The sequence below is a fragment of the Diceros bicornis genome, chromosome 4 (assembly GCF_020826845.1).
Source record: "Diceros bicornis minor isolate mBicDic1 chromosome 4, mDicBic1.mat.cur, whole genome shotgun sequence".
NCBI classification, from domain to species: domain Eukaryota; kingdom Metazoa; phylum Chordata; class Mammalia; order Perissodactyla; family Rhinocerotidae; genus Diceros; species Diceros bicornis.
This window is the reverse complement of record NC_080743.1, coordinates 97,831,668-97,856,993: the sequence shown is the minus strand read 5'-3', so window position 1 is coordinate 97,856,993 and position 25,326 is coordinate 97,831,668. Positions and strand designations below refer to the sequence as shown.

The window sequence follows — 25,326 nt, the reverse complement described above, 5'->3', positions numbered from 1 at the left end:
ACTGAGATGGAACCCACAGCTGAAAGCCCAGGGACGTCACCCAGTGTCTGCCAGGAAACAAGTCGATTGAGCTTGGGAGTGGAGCTGGTCATCCGGCCAAGCCATGGGCTTAGATACAGGAATTAAACTGGGTTTCTGCCCCTTATTTACTGAAGCATCCAGGACAATCTCAATGGCCTCTCATGCCCACAGAGTCCTTAAACAAAATATAAGAATCTTAATTTTGGTGAAAAATAAAAGCAACATCTTATATGTGGATATATGATTACATAGCAAAAAGCCTGGAAGGATTCACTCCCAAGTGTCAACAGTAGTCACCTATCTGTTGGAGTTGGAGGGAGATGTGAGAGATGAGAGGGACTTGACTTTTTCTTTTACTTTATGAATTTCTATGCTATTCAATTTGTTATAACAAGCATGTGTTACTTTTGTTATTTAACAATAAAGGAAAGTTGGTTTGGTTTGTTTATGAAAAATGTAAGAACTAGTTCTAAACTTAATTGGGAGATTTAAGAGAAGTTGGTTACTCTCGAAACAACTCTTTAAAATGATCATCAGGGGCCGGCCCGGTGGCGCGAGTGGTTAAGTGTTCGCGCTCCGCTGCGGCGGCCCGGGGTTTGCTGGTTCAGATCCCAGGCGCGCACCGATGCACTGCTTATAGAGCCATACTGTGGGGGTGTCCCATATAAAGTAGAGGAAGATGGGCACGGATGTTAGCTCAGGGCCAATCTTCCTCAGCAAAAAGAGAAGGATTGGCATCAGATGTTAGCTCAGTGCTGATCTTCCTCACAAAAAAATAATAAATATAAAAAATAATAAAATGATCATTAACGTTGCTTCAGAATGTAAATGCTTAGAGAAGGGTGAAGAGAAAAGAGTTCCTCTGAAGAAGCATCCTCAATCGGAGAAGTGTTGGGCACTGAGGGTAGTTGGGGGGGCGGGGTATTTTGGAGAAGGGGACTTTTTTCCCCCTGGAATTCCTCAAATTGCACAAAATAACCGGTCCAGAAGTTCTGTGTTATAGGCAGTTCTGTGGGTATTTGTTAAACTATAAAGTCAATCCTGAGGAATTCCTTTATTCCTAGTTTAGAACGTCTCAGATAATGCTACCAGAAGGGGAGGAGAACCGGAAACGGTGGTGGAGGAGAGAGGATTGTCAGGCAAATGAAAAATCTGAAGCTACAGTAAAGCCTAGGGCTTCTTGGATTTGGACCAAGAGCCCTGAGTCCAACTGCTAGACTCTGTGGGGAAAATATAGAGTTGGGAGGTTATGTGGCTTGCTAGCGGTCACACTGCAGACAGGTGGAGTCCTGGAAACTGCTCTCTCGGCGCTCATTCTGGTTCTTTCTGTCATCTTACACTGAGCTCCTCATCTGCTCCTGAACACCCAGGGGAGCACTTTCCCTGCTGTTCTGCCCTCAGTCACAGCCATCTTGGTAACAAGCGTCTTTGGATTCACTTTCCAATTTTGACTTTTCCATCTTGTCCTCCCCTGCCCCCTAGCTTAATGATTTCTTGATGTTTTTAGGACATAGCCCCCAGTATGGAGGAGAAGTACAGCATTTCATTCAATAAATATTTGTTGAGCACCTACTGTGTGCCAGACACTGTTCTAGAAGCTCAGGATGTGGACAAGATAACAGACAAGGTCCCTGCTCTCATGGAGTTTACAGGCTAGTAGAGGACGCAGACCACACACTAGCAAAGGAGCAAAAACATGTTGGATGGTAATAAGAGCTACTAAAATAGGGTGACAGGCTAGAGAGAGAATGGGTTAGGTGGTCAAGGAAGGTCTCACTGAGGAGGTGGCCGTCAAGCCGATGAGCAGAGAGCCCAGTAAAGGTCAGGGGATGAGCACTCCAGGGAGGGGAAACATCCAGTGCAAAGACCCTGAGATGGGATTGAATTGACGTGTTTGAGGAACCAACAGAGGTCCATTAGTGGCCCAGGGCGCGAGGAGAGGAGGATGGCATATGGGCAGAGGCCCAATTTGATGGGCTTTATCCAAGGAACTAATGCTGGGGACAGACTCCTGGCTAGGAAGTTAAGCTCCTCCAACATTGACAGTGCTACTCAACCACTGCCCTTAATTCTTGATCATGAACGACCCCAGGAGGAAGTTACTGCCCCAGAAGAAACCCAGACTTGATGTGCTTTTATAAAGGAACCAGGTCATTTTCATGTATGAGCTGGATTTAGCTTAATTCTTTCTTAATCTTGTCTCCTAGAGTTTTCCTCATCTAATCAAAGACTTCCCAGTTTATGACCTAAACTAGTGATTCTCCCCAGGTGGTCCCGGGACCCCTAGGGGTCCCTGCTACCTTTCAGGGAGTACACGAAGAGGTCAAATCTAGTTTCATAACATCAAGGCACTACTTGTGTCAGGAAAAATAGTGAAAGACCTTGAAATGAGCCAAAGCAGAAACCTTAGTAGGTGTGCTGTCTAGCTCACTCACGAGGTCATCTGTGCCTTTCGTTGTCTTTGGGCTATTTGACAACTCTGTATGCTGCAGAGGACTGCCAGCACTGGGAATGCTCCTTCTTCACAGAAATGTCAATGTCAGTGGAACACAAGTGCTTATCGCCCTGTGACTCCACTAGTTTTCATCCATTCATAAACTGAATTTTCCTTGGAACCGGTTCTCACACCTTCCTAGCTCTCTCATCAATTAATGAGTTCAATGACTCATTTGTGTGAGTCATGATTTTATCTTTTTAAAAAGAATTATCCTTTAACATTTTCCGTTTTCACCCTCATTCTCCCACGAGTACAGAGTGGACTTTCCAGGGGACAGTTGTGTGCTATTGCAAGGGAGTGAAGGTAGAAGCAGATGGAGAATCTAGCTGTCTTCTGTGAAGTCAGACACTAAGATATCTGCAAAAAGTTAATACATGCCACTCTTCTCACTAAATATTTTCTTTGGGGAAATACCTTTTTTTTCCCAATGAAAATGTTAATTATGTTAATATGTAATGGGTTTATTACTTTTACTTTTCAAAATATTTTTTAAATATCTCAGTTTTTGCTTCTTATATGATAATATCAATAGCTACAACCCGTAGCAATAACAGTTATTTGATGTCCTCAATAATTATTGTGATCCTGGATCCAAAATGTTTGAGAACTGCTGGCCTCCGCAGAGCCATCCAGCCAGAGGCTTTTATTATATCCTCATGATTTTGACTCCCAGTTGCCTTTCACTCCAAATGAGACTCAGAAATTTAAAAAGCAGCTACAAAAATAGCCTACCTGGAAATCATCGTGAGTTTCCAGGGCGGTGTTCACTTGCATCGTAGCTGCCAGCTGGCTGTAATACTTGTAGTGAAAGCAATAATTTAAGCTATAGATCCGCCACAGCAGGGAGAAGCAGGCAGATTGCCGGTAGAGTTGCGCCAGCCTCTTCTTCCTATTAGATGAGGTACACACATACACGCACACACACACACACACGGGACGTAGAAAGAAGGTATCATCACCAGCAGGCTGGAGGGGAGCGCAGGCGCTGAGGCCTCACTCCAGGCTTGGGGGTCAAAACTGACTTGGGTTTGAGGCCTGCCTCCTTGACTGACTAACAAACACATTAATTTTTTAAATTTATTTATTTTATTTATTTAGTGTGTTTGTGTGTGTGTGAGGAAGATCAGCCATGAGCTAACATCCATGCCAATCCTCCTCTTTTTGCTGAAGAAGACTGGCCCTGAGCTAACATGCGTGCCCATCTTCCTCCACTTTATATGGGATGCCACCACAGCATGGCCTGACAAGCAGTGTGTCGGTGCGCGCCCGGGATCCGAACCCGGGTCGCCAGCAGCAGAGTGCGTGCACTTAACCACTACGCCTCAGGGCCAGCCCAGAAACACATTAATTTGTATGAAGCACGTTTTCTCCACTGCAAAATGGGGACCATGATACCTACTTTGTGATGATTAAGATCATGTATGTAAATCACCTGTCCCCTGTCAGGTCATTGCTTTTTAAATCAAGTTTTTTAAAAAGCACATTTATATCATTCATCACGTTTGATGCTGATGACCACCCTGTGAGAAGGGAAGGAATAATTAACTCCCTTTTACATAGGTGGAAGGTGAGATTCAGACAGGTTAAGTGATTAACTCACAGTCACACAGCTAGAACGAGGTGGTGCCAGGACTCGAGCCCCGTGCACTTCCAGCCTGGCCAGCCTGGCGTGTCATTTCCTTCACTGCATATTGCCATCAGGAGCTAGGTCTCAGCTCAGTGAAGGAACTGAGCGTTTCTAACAATTACATTCTGCTATGGTCTGAATGCATCCCCCCAAAATTCATACGTTGAATCCTAACCCCAAAAAGCAATGGTATTAGCAGGAGAGGGCTTTGGGAGGTGATTCGATCTCGAGAGTGGAGCCTCAGGAATGGGATTAGTGCTCTTATAAAAGAGACCCCACAGAGCTCCCCAGCCCCTTCCACCCTGTGGGGAGATAACGAGAAGTCTGCGACCCTAAGAGGGCTCCCAAGACCACGCTGGCACCCTGATCTCAGACTCCCGGCCTCCAGAAGGGTGAGCAATAAACTTCCGCAGGTGATAAGCCACCAGTCTGTGGCATTGTGGTATAGCAGCCCAGATGGACTAGGACACATGCCAACAATGGGACGGAATGTGGCGGGAGGTGGTGAACCTCCTGTGCTGGAGGTATTGCTCAAGGGGAGGATGGGTGACCACCCACGGAGGGATATTTGGGTTCTCAGTCCAGCCTCCACTGGTAATACAGATCCACATCCTCTCTATTTGTGATAAAAATGGGAGTCTAAACAAGATACTGCAATATTAGTAATTTAACAAAACCAAGAAAACAAAATATAATTAGAAATATTTATCAAAAAGCACATTTTAAACAAAAATCAGAAAGAAGGAAGAAAGAGATATCCTAGAGATGCTTCAAGAATTCCAGGTACTTTCAGTTTAGACATTGCTGGCTTGATTCTGTTGTGGGCATTATTTTTGAAAGGTTCTGTGGCAACATGGACAGGGTAAAATCCCTTCTAACACAAGGCAAGCAAGAGGGCCGTAGAAACTCTGACATTGAATGTGGATTCTTGTCCTCATTTTTTTTTTTTTTTTGGTGAGGAAGATCAGCCCTGAGCTAACATCCATGCTAATCCTCCTCTTTTTTTTTTTTTTTGCTGAGGAAGACCAGCTTTGAGTTAATATCTATTGCCAATCCTCCTCCTTTTTTTTTTTCCCCCAAAGCCCCAGGAGATAGTTGTATGTCATAGTTGCACATCCTTTTAGTTGCTGTATGTGGGACACAGTCTCAGCATGGCCGGAGAAGCGGTACGTCAGAGCGCACCCGGGATCCGAACCGGGGCTGCCAGTAGCAGAGCGCGCACACTTAACTGCTAAGGCACGGGTCCGGCCCTCTTGTCCTCATGCTTGAGATCAGACCCTCTGGACTGGAGAGTACTTTAAGCCAACAGCTCTGCAGCTTCTTGCTCGTCAGCTCTTTTCCCTTGTGCAGGGACTTCTTACACCTTTTACAGAACAGGCTTGGAAACCAAGTTGTCAGATTTAGAGGATGAAAATATACAGGATGCCCAGTTAAATTTGAGTTTCAAAACAATGAATAATATTTTTAGAATGCATATGTCCTAAATATTTTGTGTGACATAATGCATACTAAAAACATTATTCACTGTGTATCTAAAGTTCACATTTAACTGGGCGTCCCGTTTTTATCTGGCAGCCTATGGACCCAAACTCCACTGCTCTCTTCCCTCTGGAGAGCTCTCCACCGAACCTCTCCCCGCCCCTCCCTCCTGGCGTGCCCTGAGGCAGCGGGCGTAGATTCCCTGGAGCCTGCCCCGCCCTGCAGTGGAGGTCAGCTCCACCTCACGCCCCCCCCCCAGTCCCACTGTCCCCCACATTCAAGGGAACACTTTGGGGAAGCCGGTTTTTGGTGGAGTCGCAAAAGTTGCAGCAACTTGCCCATAGGAATAGATGTTTGCATCTCAGGCAGACCCTGCAGGAATGTTGCTACCAGCTTCTCCCAAGACAGAAGAGACGTCTGCCAGCAATCCAGACCCCATGAAGGTGGCATCTCCCTTGTATGAATTGTTAGATGGGTGGAATAGATTTTAAAACTTTTACTGTGGAAAATTTCCAACATGTACATACAGTAAAACAGAAAAATATAATGAACCACGTATACCTAATACCCAGCTGTACCAACTATCTACATTCTTATTTCCTCTCTCTCTCTACTTGCTGTTTCTCTCTCCACCTCATTATTATTTCTTATAGTTCTTTTATAAATAGATTTCAATAAATTGAAATGTACAAATCCTAACTTATGGATACCCCATGTGACCCACATCCCTGTGGAGATACATAGATGGGTGGGCTGTTTTGTCTTTTGGCAGATGTCTTCGGGGCCTGCTAATCCTCTTTGGGATGGGGACAATACCCAGTGTCTTAGCAATGAATGGAAGAGGGCTTGTGACCGGGGCTCCAGGAGCAGGGGCGCAGGTTCCAACTGGGACTTGGGCGGCCAGAGCACTCAGTGGGCCAGATGGGTAGGGAGGGGCACTGGAGCTCATCTTGCAACAGGCTCCATTATGTTTTTGTCACCTTGACAAGAGATTTTCAGATATTGAGCTGCATGGGGTAACAATCTGGTTCAAAACTGATTCAGCTTGAACTAAAGAGGCCTGACTTTTGGCGTATCAAACATACACTGTGAGACCGAGTTAGCATGAAAGAGTCCACGTCTAAACTACCCCCCATCTTCTTCTCACAGCGTGCTTTGGACAAATGCTGAGAACTGCAGGTAGGCAAGCTAATCAGTAACCAGTAGAAAGAATGACTTGTTAGTAGAAAATTTATAGCCTCTATCCCGAAAACGGTTCCTTCTGTCCCTGATAAGAAAATAATTAATGTTTTCTTAGATTCCTCAGGAATGTCGCAGTCAGCAGACCCAAAATTTGTCTATGGAGAGGTGCCCAGTGGTCTGTGGTCATCCATCCACCTGACACTCCTGAGCCCCCTCCCCAACCCTATGCTTTATATAAGTCATTTCCAAATCAGTTCCCCTTTAAGATGGTTTTCTTAGGATGATAGTCCGCTATCTTCTGATCAGCTAGCTCATTGCTTAATAAAGTTGTTTTTCTCCACCACCTTGCCTCTTGACAGATTGGCTTTTGTCTTGCATTCAGCAGACTGAGCCCCTTGCTCAGTAACAGTTGTACATCTGCTTTAACCATTAAAGTAAAGAATGCACTCTCTTAAGATAGGAATGCATACTTCCCCTCCTACACCCTATTGGTAACACCCTATTGGTAATGTCCATATTAGTCCCTTTCCCAACATCCAGGTCATGTTGACCTGCTAATTTGCAACTAAATACCTCCTTGAAACTTTGAAAATGTATCCTGGGTGTGTTTAGTGTATGTTTTTGTTCTTAAAAGATATAAGACTGTATGCAAAACCACACTTCTCTGGAACACTTTCTTCCTTCCTGGAAAAGGCCTTTCTGGGTTATAATCCTCACTCTGGCTCAAGTAAAACTCACCTTATTTCTCTTATCTGTAGAATGATTATCAGTTATTTTGCATCAACAACCTGAACTCCCTTTGGCAAAAGTTGCCTGTGAAGTGTTCTAGGGCAACCCAGCCCTGGCCTCAGAGCCTGCCCCCACTCGCCCTCTCCCCCACCAGTGAGCCCCCAGGACTCCTTGCACCCCCTAGAGGCCCAGGCTTTGGGGGCTGACTGTTGGGTATGTGTAGGTCTCTCTCCTCTGGCAGTGAGGTGAGACAGCCAGCTCTCCCCAGCTCCTTCCCTTACCCTGGAGGTGAGCTCTCTTGGGCCCGCTGATTCACATAACGAAAGTGTCTGTTTTTCTCAACATGCGTCTGGAGAAACAAGGAGATTATGTTGTCAGGAAAGATTCGGTTGAGGAGCTTCAGGGCCTTCCTCAGCATTCTCTTGGCAAGTACCATCTGGCCCATGTTGAAGCAGACCTACAGGGAGAAGAGAGGGGAAAAGAGGAAAAAGAGTGATTCTGCACGTGGTATATTCCAACAATACATATTTTGGGGATTCTTCTCAAAAAAAAGATAAATTTATGGCCCAGGAACAAAATCCCCCTGTGCCTGGCATCATAGAAAACGTTTGTTGGATGTGTGCGTGAAAGGATGGTTGAATGACCAGGATTTAGCATCTTCCTTGTGCATCATCTACCCCTAAGAAAATGGTTACCCATTCATGTCCATTTTTGCAGGGTGTTAGGAAAATGTTTCATAAAGATGTCAACTAAGAGGACAAGGAAGATCTTGCTGTTGGCAAGTGATGGTGAGGAGGTTTGAGTCCCAGGGCTTGTGGTTCTGGAGTCTTGGAAAGGCTCTGGGGCAGGGGACGGGAGGTAGGAAGTATAAAGATGATTCTCCTTCTTCTTCTATGTGAAGCCCTAATGGCAAATAACAGATTAGTCCTGTGTTTAATGTTTTCTTACCTGACCTTTGAGGCTATAAAAGGTGGCAGACTCAAAAGTCTGATTCCAAGACTTTTCCTTCTTGAGAGTTTTTAGCAGCCTCTCTCCCTCATTCAAATAGGTGTACGCCTGCAACCAGCCAAAGGGTAGAAAGTGTGGAGTCAGCAGGGGTCCCGACCACAGAGGGGGATCACGCCAGACTCTACTGAAGGAAGAGAAGCAGGCGCCACTCCAGGTCCGTCTCCACCTCTGCCCCCAGGCTCTTAATTAGAAAGGGCCTCCCAACTCTAGACAGGAACTGGATGGGAAGCTCCCACTGAAGATACAGGCCACCTTCGTGTCCATCTTTGCCCCCTGGATCACTCATTCTAGGGGATGAATCTAGAAATCTCCCCCTTTCTCGCGTTGTCACATACATCACCTCACCTGAAGTGTCCCCCAGATGGTTTCCTCCTTTGAGTAATTCCATCCCCAACCTCCTGATTCCAGCAACATACACACTGCCCCTGATAACATCCCCACACCTATGAGAAGCTGGTCTCTACCGCTGGAATGAGTTAGGAACCACGCCATCTCCTTTGCCAGGGCCATCTTTGGGAGGTGGAAGAGGAAGGAAAGGCCCCGAGCAACTCTCCTTTCTTCATCGTCAACCTCCTATGACATCATGAGTCAGGAGAGTCTTGGTGCGTGTAAACACCGAGGCAAGGTCAGACGTGAAGAGTAAGATCGGGTGAGGTAGTGTCCCCAAGTCTCATGCAGCCTAAGGGGTACGCGAGGGAGGGAAGTAGGGAGACATGAGTTGGCTGCCATCCCCAGTTCTACCAAATTGTCTTTGATGGGAGAGGGGCTGCAAATGGCACATTCCGGGACTTTGCGCCAGGGCTCTGCTTCCCATCATTGTCTTCCTGAGCACTCACCACTCCCTGCGGAGTGAGGGGGCGCTGCACAGGTTTAGCAAGTTGGCCCCCAGGGCTACCTAGACCTCTTCCTGGGACTCACTGGCCATTTCCCGCCTTCCCCCCATCTGTGAATAAAATATGCATAGGAGACTTTTGTTCTTAACATAAATACTTGAGAGAACAGAGGCTTACTGATATTTTTAATGGTTTAATTTTTAAATTTTATGTAAATCGAAGGTGTCAGGGTTGATTAGGTTGCTGTGATCAATAGCAACTGTAAAATCTGCAAGTGACCACCAGTGTAGGCGTGAGGACTGCAGGCGTGGCCACTCAGGTGTCTGGAGCTCCTCCTGAAGCTGGCTGAGGCAGAGGAAGAAAGGCCCAGAAAGGCTTTTCCTCAAGTGAGTTCATGGAAGCTTGGTCCAGCCAGCTGCTCTATGAAAAGTGATCTAAGGTCAAATAAGTTTGAGAAACACAGTGTGCCCCAGCCCTACCCTCTGGGAAAGTTACATATATCTTAGCAGTAAAGAAGAGCTCAGTGCTTCCCAACTTACTTAACAATGAATTCTTTTTGTTTCGTATATGTATGACGTCTCTAAGGGCATGTTGCCCTGGAACCTTGTTGACAATTATTCTGGAGAAACATTCTCTAGAGCTCTGGTAGTGTAAAGGTGTGTATGACCATTTAGCACTAATTACATGAAGACCAAAGTGGGTGAATCTCTTTGGAGGTCACAAGATTAAAGCCAGATTTGTACTTCTCCAAAGACCTCCAGGTATTCGTGCCCACAGGTATCAGGGCATACAGAGGGCAGACCTGGGACACCCTGGGACATTACTGAGGAAGACACCGCTGAAACTGAAGCACTGATACCAAGAGTCCTGTCTGCATCATTGTGGGAATGAGCTGTGCCCTCTCCCCCCATATAGGTAGACAATTCACAGCAAATTTCTACAAGTGGCAATACTTTAAATGATGTGTAATGCTGGTTGCGATTTTTTCTAACTTTCTTTTCTCAATCTCAGGTCATTTCCCTTCTGAGCAGTTTGATTTTCAAAGGAAGGAGGTGCTGGCAGGAAACAAGAAGATGAAGTAATTAAAAAGCACAGGAGAGCTTCCCTTCTGGCTCTGTGGTCTGTAAGATGTCTCAAGGGTGGAGGGGATCTGGGTGGAAACAGCTTACCATGTAATTATCACCTAAGAGGAGATATGCAGAGGCAATTTCTAGGAAGTAATATAAAGCTTTGTTGTTTTCTCCCAAAGCCAGAAAATGGTTGGCCAGAGGTATGATGACGATCTCGAGGATTTCCTCACACTGGCAAGATTCCAGAGGGATGAGGTCTTCCTCAGATGTCTTCATTCTTGTTATAATGATGTCAAGGAAACTCAAGATCTTTTCTCTTATTTCTTCAGAACTGTCCAAATGCAGAAATAAGTAGGAGTAATAACTTGTAGATATAGTGTAGCTTTTGGTATGAAAATATCTTTAAAAACTAATAAAAGAGCATGATAATAAAATCTAATGTAGACACTACTGACCAAACTCACCACACACACCCCCGACATTCCCCTACTTACACCTAAGAGGACAAAAGTACTGATCCGACAAATGATTCTAACCGTGTTCTGAATTTAGTGACAGTTGTTTACACTCTACCTGCTAAACAAATACATATGCCTGTACCTGAGACTTCCAGGAAATATCTCAGACTTCTTAGGAATCTCTATTTTGGAAAAGGTGATCTCTTCTTCAGCTAGAAAATAAATAAACAAATGGATTGTTTGGGTCATTGAAAGGTTCCATTGGCAGAGATGGCTGTTGTCCTCTAAAGTCTCTTGTCTCTTTCACGATATAGTTATTGCTGCCCAACCAGAAACTACATTTCCCAGTCCCCACTGCATCTTGGGGAAAGCTGTGTGATTAGTTTAAAATGGAATTAGATCAGAAGTCATACATGTCACTTCTGAGCTGAGATGGTTAGGTATCTTCTCTACCCTCTCTGTCCACAGGAAAGCAGATAATTGTGAGGATCTGAGGGATGGCAGAACCACAGAATGGAAGGAGCCTAAGTCCCTGACTGACTGTGCAAGGCCATTTGTCAAAATTCTCATTGGATCATTGTGTATGCGGGAAAAAACGATTGTTCTATTGTGTTAAGCCACTGAAATGTTGGAGTTTGTTATAGATGATAATGTTATCCTAACTCATTTACCCTGCAATAACTAAAACTAGGAATTAATGATCCTGAAGAAAGTGACATCAGTTTCTAGTGGAGAAATACGGACACTTAAATGTAATACCCCAAAAGGCTAACAAAAGGACAGAGAACTTTTGAATTTAAAATGTTCAGTCTATCCAGATTTCAATAGGTTAGAAAATTCCATAATGATCTTAAAACAGAAAACAAATGAGGATTGTCTAATTTAGCCACTTCTCCATTCAGGGAGAAGGAAGAATCCTAGAGAGGGGAAGGGACTTGTCTCAGATGGTGTATGTTAGTCATGGAGGTGGGACTAGAACCTAGGTCTCCTGGCTTCAAGGTGAATGCATTGCTCCATAGATCTTTTAATTTCTAAAACTGCAGTTTAAGCATCTGGTTATCACCTTCTTCCAAAAGCCTTCTGCGCCCTTGACTTCATAGAATTAGTGCCCCAACTCATGTGTGCCTATCGACCCCCCATGCGGACCTCCATCCCGGTCCTTGTCACACTGTGTAGGGATTAATTTGCCCACCTCTCTTCCTGGCCTGCCATCTAGTGTATCTCTAGTGACTAGCAGCCGAATAAATTGAACTATGCCTCTATCCTCCTATTCCTCTAAATCTGCTCTTGTCAAGGTTACCAGTGGCTACCATGTTGCCAAATCCAAAGGTTACATCTTTGACCACGTCTTATTACACCTCTCTGCTGCATCGTTTAATACAATTGGCCACTCCTTCTTTTCGCTGGCTTTCGTAACAACCATTCCCTTGGTTCCCTGGCTGCCCAGTTTTCTGGCTCCTACTCCTCTATCAACATTCCAAATGTTGATAAGCCTCCCTTTGGTCCTGGGCTCCCTTCTGTATCCAAATTTCTAGGTAATTTCATCTGCCCATGACTTTAAATTACCTTCATACGCCAATAAGTTTTAATCTTGTATCTCTCAGCCCTGACATCTACCCTTAACTACAGACTTGTATATCCAAATGCCTCCTTGGTGACTGCCACTTGGATGCCTAATACGCATTTAAAAATTAACATGAACAGAACTTTTCTGTTTGTTTTTAACAAACAGAACTTTTAAATCTCTTTTCCATAAACCTATATCCACCTAAGTTTTCCCTGTCTTCGTAAGTATCAGTGCCATATATCCATTTTCTCAAAGCAAAAGCCTAGGCAATATCCGTGATTCTTTTCTTTCCCTCATGCCTATCTCCATTCAGTCTATCAGGAAGTCCCGTTGACTCTACCCCAAAACGTGTCTGAATCCATCTTCCTCTGTCCATCTTCACTATAGCACCACCCTAGTCCACCACCAAATTTTATCCTGACTGATAAACTGTGAAAAACTGATCTCCCTTCTGTTCCTATCCCCTTCAATCTGTAAGAGGAAGTATTGGGTAGGACCTCTAGAAAATTCCTTAAATGGGAAGGGGCATCCCTTTCATTTTTTTGGTTTCTTTTCTCCTTTTTTTTTCTTTTTTTTTTGGTGAGGAAGATTGTCCCTGAGCTAACATCTGCTGCCAATCTTCCTCTATTTTGTATGTGGGACACCACCACAGCATGGCTTGATGAGCAGTGTGTAGGTCCACGCCGGGGATCCAAACCTACGAACCCCAGGCCACCAAAGCAGAGCACGCAAACTTAACCACTGCGCCACTGGGCCAGCCCCCTCTCCTTCTAGTGTTAAATGTGAACATGATGGTTAGAGCTCCCGCAGCCATTTTGGACCAAGGGTCTCTGATGATCATGAAGCTTTCATACTAGTCCAAGTGATGAGACAAGCATTTTACATGAGAGAGAAAGAAATTTAATAATACATAAATTTAAGCCACGCTAGCTGGGTCCTTGTTATATGCAGCCAATACTAATTCTAACCAATACCTCTCCAATATGTTCCAATACACTTAGAATAAAATTCAGACTATTTATCAAGGCCTACAGGCCCCTTGATGGTTTTATTAATCTGTTTATTCTCTAACAGCCTTCATTAAAATTCAAATACACGAGAATAGACACACGTCATCATTTTCACCACTATATCCCCAGTACCTACATTATTGCCTGGCACATAGTAGATGCTCAATAAATATTTGCTGAATAAATGCACATTTGTTGGAAAAAATCAATGAGTAAAAATAAAGTGCTATTCCTCCTTCAACATCCTATATATATATTTTTAATTATTTTATTGAGGTCAAATTGGTTTATAACATTGTGTAAATTTCAGGTGTACATTATTATATTTCAGTTTCTGTAAAGACTACATCATGTTCACCACCAATAGTCTAGTTCTTATCCATCACCATACATCTGTGCCCCTTTACCCCTTATGCCCACCCTCAACCCCCTTCCCCTCTGGTAACCACCAATCTGTTCTCCTTATTTATGTGTTTGTTTGTTTGTTTATCTTCCACATATGAGTAAAATCATATGGTATTTGTCTTTCTCTGACTTATTTCACTTAGCATAATACCCTCAAGGTCCATCCATGTTGTTGCAAATGGCACAATTTTGTCTTTTTTTATGGCTGAGTAGTATTCCATTGTATGTATACCACATCTTCTTTATCCATTCGTCCATTGGGGGGCACTTGGGTTGCTTCCAAGTCTTAGCTATTGTGAATAATGCTGCAATGAACATAGGGGTGCATATATCTTTTTGAATTAGTGTTTTCATGTTCTTTGGATAAATACCCAGAAGTGGGATAGCTGAATCATATGGTATTTCTATTTTTAATTTTTTGAGAAATCTCCATACTTTTTTTCCATAGTGGCTGCATCAGTTTACATTCCCACCAGCAATGTATGAGGGGTCCCTTTTCTCCACATCCTCTCCAACGCTTGTTATTTCTTGTCATTTTAATGAGAGCCATTCTGATGGGAGTGAGGTGATATCTCATTGTAGTTTTGATTTGCATTTCCCTAATAATTAGTGATGTTGAACATCTTTTCATGTGCCTGTTGGCCACCTGTATATCTTCTTTGGAAAAAATGTCTGTTCATACCCTCTGCCCAATTTTTGATCAGGTTGGGTTTTTTTTCATTGTTGAGTTGTATGAGTTGTTTATATATTTTGGAAATTAACCCCTTGTCAGATATATGATTTGCAAATATTTTCTTCCAGTTGATGAGTTGTCTTTTCATTTTGTTGATGGTTTCCTTTGCCATGCAGAAGATTTTTAGTTTGATGTAGTCTCATTTGTTTATTTTTTCTTTTGTTTCCCTTGCCTGAGTAGACATGGTATTTGAAAAGATACTCCTAAGACTGATGTCAACAAGCATACTGCCTACATTTTCTTCTAGGAGTTTTATGGTTTAAGGTCTTAACATTCAAGTCTTTAATCCATTTTGAGTTAATTTTTGTGTAAGATAATTTTATGTAAGTTAATTTTGGTGTAAGATAATAGTCTACTTTCATTCTTTTGCATGTGGCTGTCCAGTTTTCCCAATACCATTTATAGAAGAGAGTTTCCTTTCTCCATTTATGTTCTTAGCTCCTTTGTCAAAGATTAGGTGTCCATAGATGTGTGGTTTTATTTCTGGGCTTTCAATTCTGTTCCACTGATCTGTGTGTCTGTTTTTCTGCTGGTACCATGCTGTTTTGGTTACTCTAGCTTTGTAGTATACTTTGAAATCAGGGAGTGTGATGCCTCCAGCTTTGCTCTTTTTTCTCAGGATTTCTTTGGCTATTCAGGTTCTTTTGTTGTTCCATATTAATTTTAGGATTCTTTGTTCTATTTCCATGAAGCATCTTCATTGGGATTCTGATTGGGATTGCACTGAATCTGTAGATTGCTTTAAGTAATACGGACATTTTAACTATGTTTATTCTTCCAATCCGTGAGCGCAGATCTTTCCATTTCTTTATGTCTTCTTCAATTTCTCTCAATAATGTCTTACAGGTTTCAATGTATAGGTCTTTCAACTCGTTGGTTAAATTTATTCCTAGGTATTTCATTCTTTTTGTTGCAAATGTAAATGGGATTGTATTCCCGATTTCTCTTTCTCCTAGTTCGTTATTAGTGTATAGAAATGCAACTGATTTTTGTATGTTGATTTTGTACCCTGCAACTTTACTGTATTCATTAATTATTTCTAATAGTTTTTTGGTGGATTCTTTAGGGTTTTCTATATAATCATGTCATTCACAAATAGTGACAGTTTTACTTCTTCCTTTCTAATTTGGATGACTTTTATTTCTTTTTCTTGTCTATTTGCTCCAGCTAAAACTTTCAATACTATGTTGAACAAGACTGGTGAGAGTGGGCATCTTTGTCTTGTTCCTGTTCTCAGAGGAACAGCTTTCAGTTTTTCACCATTGAGAATGAGGTTAGGGCCGGCCCCGTGGCTTAGCGGTTAAGTGCGCATGCTCCGCTACTGGCGGCCCAGGTTCGGATCCCGGGCGCGCACCGACGCACCGCTTCTCCGGCCATGCTGAGGCCGAGTCCCACATACAGCAACTAGAAAGATGTGCAACTACGACATACAACTATCTGCTGGGGCTTTGGGGGGAAAAAAAAAGAGAATGAGGTTAGCTGTGGGTTTGTCACATATGACCTTTATTATTCAACATCCTATATATTTTTTATGCTTCAAATTATAATAGCGATAGAATGAGATGCAGAGAAAATCAATATTGGCTAGATAAAGCAAAGTGTATACAAGATACACTTTTTGTTATTATATCATTATTATATATTATATATATTATATCATTATTATATATTATATATTATATATATATATTATAGTCACCCATTGGGTGAATCATATTATTTTTAGTTTTAGTTCTCAATTTTCTTCATTACAAACAAAATATTACATTAAGAGTTCCCTACTTGAAAGAGGATCTGTAAAAATCAAAAGGAAAAAAATATACAAAATGCTTATAGGTTCTCAGAAAAAAGGAGGAAAGCAAAGATAGCACTTGCTCACCTCATAGTTTCACAGACAGGGAAATGAGACTTTAGGTTCGTGGTGAGAGACTAGCCTCTTTTGTTTACCTCCTATACCTCCATGTCCAGGACATTTTACCCCATTAAAATGCGCACAAAATAATTTTTGAAAGCATAAACCCACAATGTATAGAATGGAAAGGGTCAATTCCTGTCGTAGGGCCATTGTGCCTAGAATGCTCTTCCCTGGCCACCCACACAACAATCCCTCACTTCCTTTGTCTTTCTTTGGATCCTACCTCTCAATGAGGGCTACCCTAGTGGCTCTGCACTCCTGATCCCCCTTGTTCTACCCAATATTTGTTTTTTTTTCTCCTTGGGACTTATCACTTATAACATACAATAGAATTTACTTCTCTGTTATGTTTTCTTCTCCACTGTCTGCTTCTCTCCAATAGAATGCTGCTTTGTTCACTGATGTATCTCAGGGGCCTAGAGCAGTGTCCGGCACACAGTAGAAAGTCAATATTTGTTGAATGAGTAAATGAAACACTGGATGAGATTTCAACATGTGTCCAGAACACAAAGGAGTCAGAGGAGTGGTCACTGATGAAGTGGGTAGAGCAAGTTGAAGGAAAGAGTCCAAGAAGAAGCCCATGAGCTGTTGATCCTTGGAAGAAGATCAGTGTCCTCGCTATCTGATCCATACCAATGCTGTGTCCTTGAACCTCTTCTAATTATGTCCCTCACCAGTATTGCCCAAAGGCATTCCCCTTGCTTTAGGAGATTCAGGGGTTACAGACAGAGTGTCCAGCCAAGATGGAAGCAGGATATTATAAGGAAGACATTGCTTAAAAAAGAAAAGTTTCCTAGAAACTCTAGGAAAAATAAACTTTAGTTAAGAAATCTATTCACAGTATATTACTTGGCTCTGCAGTAGACAGCATTTACAGTCTCAATAGTATAAACACTTGATTGATTTATCTAACGATAGTAATATAACCATACTGGCTGAGAGGTGCTGAGGAGTGGTATGACAGAGTTGAATACTCACCTACCATAGCAAGAAAATAGACAATGTCAGAATTTGATTTTTTAAAAAAGCATTATTAACACACCATTTAATATATGGAGGTAATGACTAAAAAGAACAGCTAAGTTAATGTTTGCCCCTGAGAAGAACTACTGAAGGTGCATGGGACAGTGGGTCTTTGGATTATTGTTTTTATGGTAAAACTTATAGGAAATTTTTAAAAATGTTTTTATTTAAAGATGTCTGGTTGGGGCCGGCCCGGTGGCTTAGCGGTTAAGTGCGTGCACTCCGCTGCTGGCGGCCCAGGTTCGGATCCCGGGTGTGCACCGATGCACCGCTTCTCTGGCCATGCTGAGGCTGCGTCCCACATACAGCAACTAGAAGGATGTGCAACTATGACATACAACTATCTGCTGGGGCTTTGGGGGGAAAATATAAATAAATAAAATCTTTAAAAAAATAAAAAATAAAAAAAAATAAAGATGTCTGGTTGATAGCCTTTTAAACAGGTGAAAAGTTCTGATGAGAGAAACAGTGGCGCCCTGGTCTCACTCAGGTGGAGGTGCTGAGGACAGGGCGACATCCCTCAGAGACATCTGGTCACACGTGCTCCAGAGCTGGACTGTAAGGTACACCGGCAAATCCTACATAATTGAAGATGTTTTCTGTTATGACCCCAGCCAGCCTGCTTCAGACCAGCTGCTCAGACTGACCTATCTGCTAGCCGCCAGCTAACTTTAGCCCCCAAATATATATTTATATATATTTTTATATATAATGTTTATATATATATGATAAGACCGCTCTCACACAGCCTGACATATTCTCTCCCCGTTCTCTCTGTCAGTCAGCTCTCTCCTGTTGATCCTTGCATTGGCTCTTTGACTGCGGCCCTGGACTGGCACCCCTCTCTGAAGCTTCCTGGACTTGTGCATCCTTTTCAGCTCTCCACTGCCTGCCCTCTTAGCACCTGTTTTGTTCTAGTGGTTCACTCTCTCTCAATCCTCACGTTCCTCTTAAAAACTGTAATACTTTTGAGTCTTGATCTATTCCAGGGATCTAGGGGTCTTCTCACACTCCCAGGGGTACTCTTGGGAAGGGCTTAAAATGCCTCCAGTCTGGCTTTTTCTCCCAGGTGAGTTACGTCTGAGCCACGGGAAACCCTCCCACATCCTTTCCCAAACTCTGGGAGGGCAGGTTGGTCCCAGTGCAGCCACAGGCCACTCGAGCCTTCTTAGGTGTGAGGTAGGCCCCAGTCTTCTGTGTCCTCTAACCAATTCCAAGGAAGACACCAGCCTGGGGAGGGACATAGAACCTCATCGGTTCCCACCAAAGAAATCTCTTTACAAACCCTGGCCTTCTCCACACTGTCCTCGCTTTTATGTCTTGGATCTGGAAGAGGGATCCAAGACGATAACTGACCCTCAGCTATTTTCTTTGTAAATTCTGTATGTCCATCCTTACCTCACTTTGGATTGCAGCATCCCTTGTATGCTGGTGTATGGTACAAATTTCAAGTTCAACATCATCTTACACACATACTGCTTTTATAATAATAATAATAATAAAACATTTCCAATTTTGGAAAAACATAATGCACAAGGGGAAATGTAATCGATGCTAAGAATAAACACTAGACTCAGCTACACGTACATTGCCCTGACATATTCCCTGCCCCAATGGGATGAGACTACTGCTGCAGTCTCATCATCTTTGTGCCCAAGCCCTCAGGGGACTTGAAACCCGCATGGTCCAGACTCTAAGGCTCTGAACCTAAAGCCTGATTTCTCTTTTTTGAAAAGGGAGATTGGCAAGTGTTAGTATTCAGGGTCAACAATAGGCTTATACCAGAGAGCAAAGCTGCTTTCTCCTTGATCAGGTATTGAAAGAGAATTGAAAGGGAATCACCTTCCTCGCTCTCTGACTCACCCCTGATGCTGTAGCCATGAACTTCTAATCTCCTTGGCCTGTATTACCGAAAAGGCCAACCCTGCACTTTGGGAAGCTCAGGTGTATGGACACAGCATGACCTTGAGAATTATTGACCTGGGATTGAATAAAGTCTACCACTCATTCCGCGGCATTGGACAAGTTATTTAATCTTCCAGAAACTCAATTTTCTCGTGTATAAAATGAAAATAACCCTCCAACTTGGAGGGGTGATATGAGAATCAAATAAGAATGTGTGTAAAATAGAGGACGAATGAGAATAAATTTTATTTTGTACCTACTATGTGCTAGGCACTTTGCATACTTTTCTTCCCAATTTTTAATATCCCTATAATACAGAAATCCTCTACTTATAGCCTCTGCTTTCCCAACCAGATTTAGCCATAGTCACTGAGGCCTTTGGCGAGGGCAGGCGGCCCATTGGGTGCTCCCTGGCCACCCACAGTGAGGGCTGGAATTGCTGTTGCTGCCCTGAGTCTCCCATCCGTCATGCCTGCAGTGGCTGAGTCCCTGGTCCCTTGTGCCCCTTGAATCCTCTACCATGTTTTCCCAGATCACGTGGCTCATTTGTGCTATCACTTTGTAACTTTTTCGCTTTTGCTTCACAGATGGCCTTGAATCCCTGCCCTGAACCCGGGTCCTCTTTTCTGGAGCTCTGACCTGCTTAGCCCTGCATAATTCTCTCCCACTCATATTCTTTTTCCGCTGGAAACTTGTTTCAAACTGGTCTGACAAAGCAACGACATTCTTATCTGCCGAGAAACACCACTCCCCGTAGATCTTGCTCCTGCTTCCACCTCACGGAAGAGCCCACCCGCCTGGATTCCACCCCTTGGTGTGAATTAAGCTGGGTCTGTTTTATCCCTTTGGGCATTTTAATTTGAGCTCCGTTCACATTCCATTTTGCCAGAGTTCTTATCCCCACATCCTCCCTGACAGTCTCACAGTGAGACTGGTGCTGCTAGACTCATCTACGCATGCATTCCCCAGCTCTTCTCTGCCCCAGTGACCTGTGCTGCTGAGGTCTCATCATTTCTTGTGCCCAGCCTCAGGGGACTCGAAATCCTCCAGGCCCAGACTCACTCCTTCTAGGTCTTAGTCTCCACATTCCCCAGGAATAGTTAGGACTAATTAGGAATAAAGTAAGCTTACTTTGATGTCCATGGGTCTTCGCCATCTTCCTAATGGTATCCAAGTCCAAAGTGTTGAGCCGAATGTCCACGGCGAAGTGGTGATAGGGAATGAAGTCACCACCTCGGCAGTGGTCACATCTGTGAGCATTTTCTTCTAAAAAGCAGGCACATTTCAAGTGCATGGCTTTCTTCTGGTCCTTCAGCCACAGCTCATAGGCTGTTTTCTGCATCATGGGCCTGCAGAATCGAATGATGTGGCACTCGATCACCTCGCTTTCCAGTTCACGAAGCTCTTCCTCCTCACCGTGAGCTAGAGAGAACAGAAAGGGTTTTTCAGCCAGGCAGCGGGCAACGAATCAGCTCCTGCTACCGAACTGAGATCAGTTCTTTGATCTAGCTGTGCCTTTAACTAACAGGAAATATGGGTCACTTCCAGGCTCCACTCACCCATTCCTTCACTGGGCTTCAGAGACAGGGAGCGATAATTCACCACAAACGAGGCCGCGTTCTGTTTTAGAGCCATTCGGAGCTCCTTGCCATTCCGGAAACAATCAAAGATGTTGGATTCCACTAGAGTTGCCAGAGCCTTGATCATCATCTTCATGTTCCAACAAGGGAGAATCTCAAACAACAACTCCGTAGTGAAGGTCAGGCCAATAATGGCAGCACATCTCACCAACATCTGGTGGGAAGGGCTCATGCTATCCAGTTGAACCAGAGAGATTTCTGCAGGTGGAAAGTCACACAATAGTGAACTAGTCATCTGTCTTTTATCAAATACATTCTAGAGATGGACAACTGTCCTGATCTACAGTTCCAGTTCACAGAACCCCAGCCAAGCTAAGCCAAAAGAAGTATTTTCTTAGTACCTACTTCACAGATAGCACTTGTGCTGGGAATACAAAAATGCAGACGCTATGATCTAAAAATGCAAATGGCACAATGGCCAGACAAACATTTGGTCAATTTCAAGGTGTTCTGATTTTGTGTTAAAGTGTGACAAGGGTTTGTGAGGACAGGAGAAGTCATTGTGGGCCACAGCAGTCAGAAAGGGCAGGGCCTGCCATCCATGTTCTGAGTTGACTTCTCCAGCTGGTCCTACTCTATCTTCTTCACTGTCTACTCTTTCTCCTGGGATGTCTTAGCAATAAGGCTTCTCTCTATCTCCCCCAGAGATTCGTTTATTCTTGTGACAACCCACTGCCATCTCTATGCTCATGAGAAAGCGTCAGGAAGTTCCTACTCCAATCCCAACTCTTTATCTAAGCTCGAGTGTCACATCTCACATGGTTTCCTGGACACCATCACCAGGATGTCCTTCCATTACAGCACCCTCATCAGGGACAATATTTGAACTTCTCAACTTGCCCACAGAACACTATAGAAGCCAAGCTAGTCCAGTTTCCTACTTTAGTAGACATAGTGAATGAAACACAAATGATGCTCTTTTGAAGATTGAGACCCTTGAGGTGTCCTTAGGTCATCCTTCGAAACATTTAAAGTTATTTATAGATGGCATGGGTTAGAGCTGAATGAATACTAGAACATTGCTTGAAAGTCATTTTTCTTTAAAAGAATAATAATATATCTCTGATACAAATTCCCTTGCTTGTCATTTCTTACAAAAGGAGAAGGCAGAAAGAGTTTCAATATTAGATTTTCTCTCTTATTATTTGCCTTACGTTTAATTGAAAATGTATTGTACCTCATTCTTTTATGAAATTAAACAAAACTTCGTTCAAATCAGACTCCAGAATACGCACCGGGGGCAGGTGGCTCCTAATTAGAAGCAGAAAAGCTCAGCCTACCAGGGAGCCTTCCCGCTGCCTGGGCCAACAGAAAACAGACAACAACCCGTGCCCGTGACTATCGTCCTTTCTCCTTTTTTAGATAGTCATCCTAGAGAAAGCAAAAGCAGAGTCTGGGTCCTAGAAAATGAACACCAGGCCAAGTTTTCTTTACCTTTTAATGATGCTGGTGGTGACAGGTTTTTCAATCTGACACCACTAGCGAGGTTACAGACTTCTTCACTTCCCTCCTCAGTACTGAGAGTAAACATTTTTAATTCCTCCGTTGGCTTAGCAAAATTCTCTATTGGGAGATAAAAGGGAAGAAAAGTTGACAGTCGTTGTCCTGTCATTGTCTTGATTTTCCAATAAACTTTGAGATAGATCTCATGTGAGAAAGAGCCGGCAGAGATGTGTAGTGGCTCTTCAGATATCCTGGAATACTGCGTTTTAAGTAAAACTGATATATGAAAATATAAATTTACACAAAAAATGTTTTGCCTCCACTTCCCACCCCCCCAAAAAAAGGATTGGTAATAATTATTGGAAGCCTTCCATAGTACATGCAGTTTTACAAAAATCTGATTCAAAGATTATCAGGATGTATCTTATGGTATATAGTGACATATATTGTATGCATGTTCAAATACCCACACTCAGATGCAAACACATTCTGTGGGAGAGTGTACTCTACTTACGACATGGTTATTATCAGAAAGAGATACTCAGAATGGTGAGGTTTGAATAGTAAACTTGCCTAGTAATTTTGTCTCCCGATACTCCAAAATGCATGACTCATTTATCCCTCTGGTCATTCGTGTAACACTTGCGTTGCAAGACACTGTGACAGGTGATGTGGAAATATGAAGGTCAGCATAACTAAGTTCCTAATCTCCTGGAGAGATGAGGTCTGCACATAAAGAGCTGGGCTGGCAGGCAGTGAATGAGTGCCATGTGAGTGGGCACAAACAGCAAGTGTCGAGAGTTCATATCAATACAGTACAGACTTTTCATGCACCATAGCTTGTGAAGGCTAGAAATGTGAAGAATGCATGCTTCCAGCCCTCAAGGAGCTTAAAATCTATGGAGACAGATATCTAAGTAACTAATCATAATGCCAGGAAGAGTGACTTAAGGGCTAAAGAGCAGAGTGTGATATGTTGTGGGAACAGAGAGGAAGGAACAATTCAGTCTTGGTGGATTCTGAAAGGCTTCATGGAGGAGGAAGTATTTTGATTGCACCTTGAAGGATGAAGGGATATTCCAAGTGGAAAATAGAGGGGCGATCAATGCAAAGGCACAAAAGTCATGAGCACTTTGCATATTAGGAGACTGTAGGGAGACCAGGCAGCTAAACCACAGTGTGCGGAGCGCTGGAGTGCTCCTGCGGGAGATGTATTTGGAAAGAGTTTGGCAGCAGAGCATGGAAGGCATTGAACATCACACTATGAAGTTTGACTTTATTCCATAGACAATGGGGAAACATCACAGTTTCTGAAGAGGGGGAGAGTAGTAATCTAACCAGATATCTGTAGGAAAGTAACACTGGGGGCAGCGTGTAGGAGAGGCAAGAGAATAGGAGAGGGAAGACTGTGTAAGAGGCTGTAACAATGGAGTATCAAGAAGTGATGAGGGCGGGACTAGGTGAGCGGTCTTGCAAGGAATACTAATGATATTGAGGAAATGGGGCCTAGGCAGGATTTCCTAGTCTCTCTTTCCGTGTCTTTCTCTCACCTGGATGAGAGAGACATGGACGTTGCCAATAATCCAGCTAGGAAAGACCACAGGAGGTGCAGCAAATTTAACTCAAAGCAAGCAGAAGGAAGGAAATAATAAAGAAAAGAGCAGAAATCAATGAAACGGAAAACAGAAAAACAAAAGAGCAAATTAACAAAACAAAGAGGAGATTCTTTGGAAAGACCAAGAAAATTGACAAATCTGTAGCAAGACTAACAAAGAAAGAGGGAGAGAGAAAGCAGAAATCACCCATATCAGAAATGAAACTGGATAGCACTATAGACCCTGAAGATATCAAAAGGATAGTTACTGAACAGTATGAACAATTCTAGACACATAAATTTGATAACTTAGATGAAATGGACCAATTCCTTGAAGAAATAAGCTACCACAATTAATACAATATAAAATAGATAATTTGAGGGCCGGCCCCGTGGCTTAGCAGTTAAGTGCGCGCGGTCGGCTGCTGGCGGCCCGGGTTCGGATCCCGGGTGCCCGCCAACGCACTGCTTCTCGGGCCATGCTGAGGCCATGTCCCACATACAGCAACTAGAATGATGTGCAGCTATGACATACAACTATCTACTGGGGCTTTGGGAGAAAAAAATAAAATAAATAAATAAATAAATAAATGGGAGGGGCACCAAGCCCCTTTAAAAAAAAAAAAGGAAAAATTGATAAATTGAACTCTATTGAAATTTAAAAAATTTGAAAGACCTTGTGAAGAGAATGAAAAGACAAGCTACAGAGTGGGAGAAAATGTTTGCAAGCCCCATAGCCAACAGAGGACCAAGATCTAGAACAGACAAGGAACTCTCAAAATTCAACTTAAAAAAAAAAATCCAATTAGAAAACGGGCAAACGGCATGAAGAGACATTTTACCAAAGAAGATATCAGATGGCAAAAAAGTACATGAAAAGATGTTCAACTTCATTAGCCATTAGGGAAATGCAAATTAAAACCACAATTAGATATCACCACACACCTATCAGAATGGCTTAAATAAAAAATAGTGACATCAAATGCTAACAAGGATGGCAGAAAATTCTAGATCACTCATATATTGCTGATGGGAATGTAAAATGATATAGCCACTTGGAAAATAATTTAGCCGTTTTATTTTTTTTAAGTAACACTGTAACTACCATATGGCCCAGCAATTGTGCTCCTGGGTATTTATTCTAGAGAAACGAAAATTTACATTCACACAAAAACCTGCACACACTG

At 43.1% G+C, this 25,326-nt stretch overlaps 1 protein-coding gene across 1 annotated transcript in view; it reads right to left on the bottom strand.

Moving 5' to 3' along the window:
- The window catches only part of ADCY10 (adenylate cyclase 10), a 70,667-nt gene that overhangs the window by 8,284 nt on the left and 37,057 nt on the right, over positions 1-25,326 (bottom strand). The window contains exons 18-25 of the mRNA XM_058540139.1: positions 22,537-22,665; positions 21,022-21,300; positions 20,594-20,884; positions 11,047-11,116; positions 10,546-10,777; positions 8,484-8,591; positions 7,817-7,992; positions 3,251-3,407 (exon numbers count right to left, since the gene is read on the bottom strand). Coding sequence (XP_058396122.1) covers positions 3,251-3,407; positions 7,817-7,992; positions 8,484-8,591; positions 10,546-10,777; positions 11,047-11,116; positions 20,594-20,884; positions 21,022-21,300; positions 22,537-22,665 — 1,442 coding nt within the window. The remainder of the gene's footprint in view (positions 1-3,250; positions 3,408-7,816; positions 7,993-8,483; positions 8,592-10,545; positions 10,778-11,046; positions 11,117-20,593; positions 20,885-21,021; positions 21,301-22,536; positions 22,666-25,326) is intronic.